Source organism: Spinacia oleracea, chromosome 6 (genome assembly GCF_020520425.1).
Source record: "Spinacia oleracea cultivar Varoflay chromosome 6, BTI_SOV_V1, whole genome shotgun sequence".
Taxonomy (NCBI): Eukaryota; Viridiplantae; Streptophyta; class Magnoliopsida; order Caryophyllales; family Amaranthaceae; genus Spinacia; species Spinacia oleracea.
In genome coordinates, this window is record NC_079492.1 from 34,180,262 (window position 1) to 34,188,507 (window position 8,246).

General features: G+C 33.9%; 3 protein-coding genes across 4 annotated transcripts; 1 reads left to right on the forward strand and 2 right to left on the reverse strand.

Annotated features, from left to right (window-relative positions):
* Positions 1 to 1,039: 1,039 nt before the first annotated feature.
* On the forward strand, positions 1,040 to 4,252 carry LOC110777843 (transcription initiation factor IIA subunit 2). 2 transcript variants are annotated; one of them, XM_021982431.2, is made up of 4 exons: positions 1,040 to 1,197; positions 1,586 to 1,727; positions 1,822 to 1,872; positions 3,927 to 4,252. In XM_021982431.2, exons 2-4 carry the CDS (start codon positions 1,599 to 1,601, stop codon positions 4,065 to 4,067), a joined length of 321 nt encoding a protein of 106 aa, XP_021838123.1. In that variant the 5' UTR covers positions 1,040 to 1,197; positions 1,586 to 1,598; the 3' UTR covers positions 4,068 to 4,252. The 2 variants fall into 2 exon arrangements, with proteins under 2 accessions (XP_021838123.1, XP_056689418.1); XM_056833440.1 differs by having other exon boundaries at positions 1,094 to 1,216.
* Positions 4,253 to 5,092: 840 nt separating this feature from the next.
* On the reverse strand, positions 5,093 to 5,687 carry LOC110777845 (egg cell-secreted protein 1.4-like). The gene has a single exon (XM_021982432.2). The coding sequence runs from the start codon at positions 5,610 to 5,612 to the stop codon at positions 5,184 to 5,186; it is 429 nt and encodes a 142-aa protein (XP_021838124.2). The 5' UTR covers positions 5,613 to 5,687; the 3' UTR covers positions 5,093 to 5,183.
* Positions 5,688 to 7,605: 1,918 nt separating this feature from the next.
* Positions 7,606 to 7,989, reverse strand: LOC110777842 (egg cell-secreted protein 1.4-like). Its single transcript, XM_021982430.2, has one exon. The coding sequence runs from the start codon at positions 7,987 to 7,989 to the stop codon at positions 7,606 to 7,608; it is 384 nt and encodes a 127-aa protein (XP_021838122.2).
* Positions 7,990 to 8,246: the final 257 nt, after the last annotated feature.

Here is an 8,246-nt window from a genome sequence, read left to right on the forward strand (position 1 = left end):
TTTCGGAAATGAACATTTAATATTTCGGAAATGAACATTTATTTATTTATTTGGAATGAACATTTACTATTTTGGAATGAACATTTATTTATTTATTTGGAAATAAACAATATAGGCGCTTGTAAAAACATAAAAGACCAATGAAGTGAACAATTTTATTATGAACATTAACCATATATTTATTGTGAACAAACAAATAAACAAGAAAGAATAAATAATTCAACAAAAAAGAACAAACAATATAAAAAAAGAACATAAAATTCCAGAAAAAAGAACAAACAATACAACAATTATGAACAATTTTATGATGAATTTTAAAGCCAACATGAAAGAACAAACAATACAAAAAAAAAGAACAAACAATAAAGCAGATAATTATTATGAACAAACAAATAAAAAAAAAGAACAAATAATTCAACAAAAAAGAACAAACAATATAAAAAAGAACATAAAAGTCAAGAAAAAAGAACAAACAATACAACAATTATGAACAATTTTATGATGAATTTTAAAGCCAACATGAAATTAAGAACAAACAATACAACAATAAGTTTGATGATGAATTTTAAAAAACAACAAGAAAGAACAAACAGTACAACAAGAAAGAACAAACAATACAAAAAGAAAGAATAAAAGATTAATGAAGAGTTTAATTATGAACAATTAACCATATGATTATTATAAACAAACAAATAAACAAGAAAGAACAAACAATATAAAAAAGAACATAAAATTCCAGAAGAAAGAACAAAAAATACAACAATTATGAAAATTTGATGATGAATTTAAAAAACAAAATGAAAGAACAACCAGTACAACAAGAAAGAACAAACAATACAACAAGAATGAACAAACAGTACAATAAGAATGAACAAACAGTACAATAAAAAAGAACAAACAGTCGACAAGAATGAACAAACAATATGAGCGCGTCCTTTTTTGGGGGTACAGCCAGAGCTGGCTATACCCGGGTATAGCAGTTAACTATTGCTATTTCAAAACAGTAAACCCATCAAGGGTATTATCGTCTAATTAAAATGAAGTTGGTCAGCGCTATATAAACACCAAATCCAGAAAATTCTAGGGTATAAAAACACCCAAATTTCTCCAATTTTCGTACCACACAGATTCATCTCACTTTCAAACATCATCAAATATAAAGCTTACAACTTCAGAGCGAAGCAACCATACTCGATCGTACTTTTCTACTTCTTCGGTTTTGAATTCTTACTATCCCAATTCAAATTTTGTTTGAAATTCTTGATATTTGTTGAATTAGATGAATTTAACTCTGAATTATTTCTAATTTTAATACATAATTTGATTTCTGTGATCTTTTCCGTAGTTTTCTCATATTTTGAGCTAAAGTTTCGATTTTTTTTGAAAATATTTGAATTTACAGGATGTAATTCCCGATTTTTTTCTTCTTTTGGTATATTTTGATTTTTTTTTTCTGTAGTTCTATTATATTTCAAGCTCATCCTCGCATGATTTGGAGTGATAATTTGCTTGAAAGTGTTGATTTTTTTTGAATTAGATGATATTTTTAGTGATTGGAATTGATTAATTGAAGAATTTGATGCAGATCTTTGTAATCAATGGCGACATTCGAGTTGTACCGGAGGTCGACAATTGGAATGTGTTTGACGGAGACGTTGGATGAGATGGTTCAGAGTGGTACTCTCAGTCCCGAGTTTGCGATTCAAGTTCTTGTTCAGTTTGATAAGGTTGTAATTTCGTCACATTGTTTTCGGGGCAATAAAGCTTTTTTTGGGGTTTAAAAATAGGTGTTTGATTGTGTTTGTTTTGTGTGTGATATAGTCGATGACCGAAGCGCTTGAGGCTCAAGTGAGGACCAAAGTAACAATCAAGGTATTTAATTTGATCTAATGATTCAGCATTTCTCTTGGTTGGAAATTAGAATAGTTTGTGATTGAGAATGATTCAAGAATGAAGTATTGCCTTTAAATGGAACTTTTAGAGAAGAGTGGTCCCGTGTACTAGATTTTGTGTTTAGTTATTATTGTAATTGCTAGAGACGATTACAACTAGTATAGCTGAGTTGGCATGGTTTTGGGTGGCGAATTATTGGATATTTGGAGCCGAAGTGGATGAGTTGTACTGGTTTAGTTATATTCAGTGTGTCTACCTTGGCTGAATACTGAATGTTAATGGAAGAGGTCATTGTTTCAGGTTAATTTATCAATTTTTTAGTGAGATTGGAACTTTGTATGGTGGATTTGAAGATTTGGTGGTGTTCAGTCTATTAGTGAAAGAATGTCAAAACTATATAACAACAAAAATGCAGGAAAGTAAACCCCAACTGAACACTAAATTGGAAATGCAGGAAAGTAATGCCTAAGAGATGCACTGAAATATGCTTGTATTTCAAATATTTGAAGTGGGGAGAGTTGTAGGATAATGCTCTCTTAAATTCGAAAGTTCGATAATGTTTGTTTTGGTTTATCCCATTTAACAAACATGAGTACATATTTATCCCTAAATTGTATTTCCATATTCTCATTATACTAATCGTGTATTGGTTAAATTAATAGCTTTTGTAAAAGTGAGGGTGGAAACCGGAAAGTAGTACTCCGTACTCCCTCTATTTATTGAAGTTCTTTTCACTTAGAATCTTTGTAAATATTCTAAATAGAATCCAATATAGAGTATTGTATTGATAAATATACAACTTAAAACATATTCATGGGGGGTTTTATTTGATTAGTCTAGATTTGTAGTTTATATCAACTTTATAGTTTTTTAAGATACGTATTTAAAGGTACTTTAAATTCAAATATGCATTGAATTGAAAATTGTGCAAAAAGCAAGTGGAAAAAACTTTCAGAAACGGAGGGGGGTAAAACAAAATCTCTCAAAAAGGTATCAATGCTTCAAAATTACTCCGATATGCTTGGGATTCCCTCTTCCTCGCACAGTAGGAGTGCAAAACCTGATTTTTAAAATTAGATATCAATTTCTGAAGATATTCTTAAACATTTAGACTACATAGTTCCTTTTGAAGGTAGAATTGTGGAAAATTTTATTGCTTAGTTAACAGTTGATTAAGTACGAAGAAAGTATTGTTAAGTCTTGATAGTTAGTTATGCAGAGGAGGATTGATCATAAACCACATGGAAGAGTAGGTAGTTGTCCCTGTTTCGGAGTTAACCGAGTAATGTTTAGGTAAGTGGTTAAATTCACTTCTATGTGAATTAGAGGAAAACACGTGAGATAGTAGGTAGTTGGCCCTGTTTCAGAGTTAACCGAGTTATGTTTAGGTAAGTGGTTAAATTCACTTCAATGTGAATTAGAGGCAAACATGTGAAATAGCATGTAGTTGGCCATGTTTCGGAGTTTACTGAGTAATGTTTTGGTAAGTGGTTAAATTTACTTCTATATATATTAGAGGCCAAGGGTTCGTGGTACTTAAATCTTCAATTGCTCTCGCTGTGAAGAATGATCTTAGCTCTGTTGGGGAAGGTCTTTTGATCTCTGAATAATTAATATAAGCTTGGATACAGAGCACTATAGGTTTTCTTAGCTGTTGTCTAGACATTTACTGCAGCTTTGTATGATACTCGGATTGATCTTCATGTTATTTTGGATAATTGGTATAAACTGAATTCACTAGCAAAATCAATAGTGCAGTAATGACCTTTTACTGATCCTGTATCTAAAATGGTTACTTTGGATGAAGCAAATAATGCAAAGGTTTTGGAGTCCCTTTTTTGTACTTCAGGATCATAGACTCATACTTGTATTAGATTTAAAGAGGGGTATGCAGCTCTGTGTTTATTGAATCTAGCATTTGTTGGTTGTAGATTAATGATCAGTTCACTATAAAAAAATGGTCATCTGTCTGTATTTCTGTTGCTGAAATTGCCAGCAAAATTTTCTTACCATCTCTCATTCGTATGTTGCAGGGACATCTACACACCTACAGATTCTGCGACAATGTGTGGACCTTCATCTTACAGGATGCACTGTTTAAAAGCGAGGAGTTGCAGGAGAATGTCAGCCGAGTTAAAATAGTGGCATGCGACTCTAAGCTTCTCACTCAGTAGTATGGTCAGACCGTATATCACCGTATGACATGTTCTTCACATTATTGTGCTGTAGAGTAGTTTTTAGTACCTCACTCGATGTACTTTTAGAGTGGGCTATTGAGGATTCTGAAACTTCTGAACTTGCGGAAATTCTTCATCCATATTTATTTTAGACTTCATGAATTGTTGCATGTTTCTATTTATCAGATTCTGTACATTAACCCTTTTTAGCATGCAACATCTTTTATTACAAAGATCTTCCGAAACACTGCCTTCATTGGACAGAGTGGTATCGCTTGGCCGCAAATATTCCCCCATAACCTTTATTACTCTCTTCGTATTTATTTAAGAGATATACTTGGCCGGACACGGGTATTAAGAAGAATAGTTGAATGAAATAAAATAATAGAACAAGTGGGGTTTGGACTAGATATTTTAATAAGTAAACAAGTGAGGACCGTATCATTTTGGGGGGTGGGAGGTGGCGTGGGTTTCTGAAATTTTTTGCTTAATAGGATGGTGGGTAATAGGGTAAATTAGATGTATTATTTAATTAGATGGTGGGGTTGATAAGTTACTATAAATGGCAAGTATATCTCTTAAATAAATACGGTCGGAAAAGACAAGTGTATCCCTTAAATAAATACAGAGGGAGTATCTCATTTTATTTCAGTTAGTCTATAACCTATAAGCACTTTGTATTAAACACTTTGTCAATAATAAACAAAACCATTCTGCCATTAGATTACTTTGTATGAAGATGACACTTTTGCATTTCTGAGTTCACTTAGCATAATTTTTATTTATTTTATGTTTGCTTTCAGTTTACTAAACAGATTTATGCATATCATCCGATAAGGATTATTTTTCTCAAAGCCTAAAATAGCATAGGTCCCTGTGGTTATTATCAGAAGTCGTACTATGGGATTGCAAATGTCATATGATGTACTTGAAAGAGGCATTGGGGGCGTTAAGTTCTTGAAATTAAGGATTATCAGAAGAAGAAACCAGACAGTCACAGTTTTATTAATAGCTAGTGTAACTCATACTTAAACATTCATAACAAAGTAGCGTAGATTAACTGAAAAGAAAGCTCTAAGCCGAAAGATAACCACTATAGAAAGAAGTGGGAGACTAAATATGAGTGCCAGCAGTAGTTTTAGTCCCAGGTGGTGTAGAGGAAAGGTTACTGCAATAAGCAGCAAGCAAGTTGCCTTCTTCAGTTGTAAAGCCAAGAACACCTATCATTGAAGGCCAACAATGCTGGATTATGATTTCGATGGCTTGGCAGCATGGGGTGTCGATGTCAGTGTATCCGTTGAGGAAAAAGCCGATGATTTCATTTGAGCAAGTTCTAAGCTCTGACAAGGAACCCCAACAATCGGGAATAGTAGTAGTATTAGTAGTATTAGTACCGCTAATCTTGACTTGTAATCTTGTTGCAAGGTCTGAAATTCTCGGGTTATCAGTAGCAAGAGGGAAGTCTCTTGCTGATGTTGTAGCATTTGACATCAGGAATAATACTATGGTTAGGAGCACAAAAACACCGTTTTGGATGCCCATGATGGTCGATGAAATTGATTATGTGAGAGTGATGAAGGGAAGAGGATGTTAGTGAGGTTGATTATGTGAATGATGAAGGGAAAGAGATGGAAGTGAGGTTTATTTATACAAGGGGACGTGGTAGATGAGAGGTTGCTGGTGTAATGTGAGAAGATCAATAGCTTCCTTTTATTAGATTTTCAGTTGTAGAATTCAGAAGGACTAGAAAATTATGGGTTATTAATGTATTAATTAATTCATTGGTTAAATTTTATAGCTTTTACAAAAGTTCTTTTAAGACACTTTTAATGGAAAGAAAATGATGACTGATGGGAATACACTCTTGGGATTCCCTCAATTTACTTAAAGAGTGCAAAGTCTGATTTTTGGAGATTAGATATGGATTTCCGGAGATTTCTTAAACAAACGAGACTATATAGCGCCTTTAGAGGTTGAAAACTTTCATGGTTAGTTGACAATGACAGATTTATTGGAGTATAAGTAAAATTTTGTTAAATCTTCATGTAACATACTTTTAATTTTGCATATATATATATGGGTCAGAGTTATGCAGAGGATTGATCATAAACTGTATGAAAGCGCAGGTAGTTGGCCTCTGTTTGAATTTTCTGATGAACGTTTTAGGCTAGTGGTTTTATTTACTCCTAGGTGAATTTGACATACTTTCAAATGCTCTCGCCACTCGCTGTGAAGAATCATCCTAGAAGATTGCAGATGTAAATCTCTGAATGAGTAATACATGCCTGGGTATTGAGGACTTTAGACTTTCTTAGCTTTGGACTAGAAATTTACTGCAGCTCTGTCATCTTAAAATCTTTTTTTGTACTGATCCTGTGAGATTAACTCAAATTAATTGAGAAATGTTACTTTTTATCGGTCAAGAAGATAATGAAACTTTTTGAGTCCATTCCTTTGTGATACCTTAGAGTCATGTACTCATATTAGATTTTAAGATGGGCATGCAGCTTTGTGTTCACTGAGTCTGACATTGGCTGGTTGTAGACAACTGATCAATTAACTGATACCAATGAAATGATCACCTGTCCAGTTTTCTGTTGCTGAAATTGCAAATAAATATTTCTTATTTATCTTTCATACATAAATTGCAGAACATCTACAGATTCTGCAACAATGGTTTGATCTTTGTCTTAGGATGCACTCCTCAAAAAGTGAGGGGTTGCAGGAGAATGTCAGCCGAGTTAAAATAGTTGCATTGACTCTTAGCTTCTCACCCAGCTCAGTAGCGTGGTCAACTGTATATATTGTATGATAATTTTTTCACAATTCTTGGGTTGTGGAGTAGTTTGTGGTACCTCAGTCAATGTACTGTTGTTGATTTCCTGAGTATACAGAAACTTCTGAACTTGTGGAACTTTTTCATCTATAGCATAGACTTCATGAATTGCATATTTCAATCCATCAGTTTCTGTGTACATCAATACCTCTGAGTTCTGAAAGTTCTTCTATCACTTACAAAATCAGTAACAGTAGACCGGGGGCTCTGTTAGGTTGCAATATGCCCCATAACCTTTACGGTCTCATCTTCTTTCAGCCTTCACCATGACTACATATTTAGCTTATCGCACACCTTTCATGCATAAAAAACCCTTTAGTTTATTCTTTTCCCCTTTCCCTAATTGTATGAAGATTGCGCCTTTGCACTACCTTGCGACATAGAAGAAACAGATTTTTGTATATAATAATCAGAGACTAATAAGTTTGCTCATATAGCTCAGGTCCCTGCGTTTTTTTAATCAAAAGTACTGTGGATTGCAATTGTCTTATGATATACTTGAAAGAGGGGTTAGGGGCATTAAATTCTTGAACAATAAGGATCGTCAAAAGAAGAAATCAGACAGTCACTGTTTTATTGAGTGAGAGCTAGTGGTACTCATACTTAAACATTCATAACATAGATCCTAGGAAAAAGAAACATTAACAGAAAAACAGGCTCTAGGCCAAAAAAGAACTAATTTAAGCAAGAAGCAGGAGACTAAATATGACTGCCAGCAGTAGTAGTTTTGGTTCCAGGTGGTGCAACAACATGTTTTGCAGCAGAGTTGTTGCTGCAATAGGCAGCCAGCAAGTTACCTTCTTCAGTAGTAAACCCAAGAACACCTAACATCGAAGGCCAACAATGTTGGATGATGATCTCAATGGCTTGGCAGCATGGGGTATCGAGATCAGTGTATCCATTAAGGAAGAAGCCGATGATCTCATTTGAGCAATGTCTAAGCTCTGCTAAGGAACCCCAACAATCAGCAGAAGTAGTATTAGTACTGTTACTACTGACTTGTAATCTTGTTGCGAGGTCTGAAATTCTCGGGTTATCAGTAGCAAGAGGGAAGTCTCTGGCTGATGTTGTAGCATTTGACATCAGGAATAATACTATGGTAATTAGGAGCACGAAAACACTGTTTTGGATACCCATGATGATTGATGGATTTGTTTATGTGAGAGTGATGAAGGAAAAAAAGATGACAGTGAGGTTGATTATGTGACAGTGATGAAGAAAAAAGGATTGCAGTGAGGTTTATTTATACAAGGGGACATGGTAAATGAGAGGTTGCTTGTTTATTGCAAGAAGATCAATAGTTATCTCGTAGATTTGATCTTCTTGCAGTGTTAAATATT

What these genes read in the sequence shown, in the direction of transcription:
- LOC110777843 (XM_021982431.2), top strand. Translation starts at nt 1,599, where the DNA reads ATGGCGACATTCGAGTTGTACCGGAGGTCGACAATTGGAATGTGTTTG. An exon ending in TTCTTGTTCAGTTTGATAAG is followed by an intron (nt 1,728 to 1,821) that starts GTTGTAATTTCG and finishes TGTGTGATATAG; the next exon opens with TCGATGACCGAAGCGCTTGA. An exon ending in GGACCAAAGTAACAATCAAG is followed by an intron (nt 1,873 to 3,926) that starts GTATTTAATTTG and finishes CGTATGTTGCAG; the next exon opens with GGACATCTACACACCTACAG.
- LOC110777845 (XM_021982432.2), bottom strand. Translation starts at nt 5,612, where the DNA reads ATGGGCATCCAAAACGGTGTTTTTGTGCTCCTAACCATAGTATTATTC.
- LOC110777842 (XM_021982430.2), bottom strand. Translation starts at nt 7,989, where the DNA reads ATGTCAAATGCTACAACATCAGCCAGAGACTTCCCTCTTGCTACTGAT.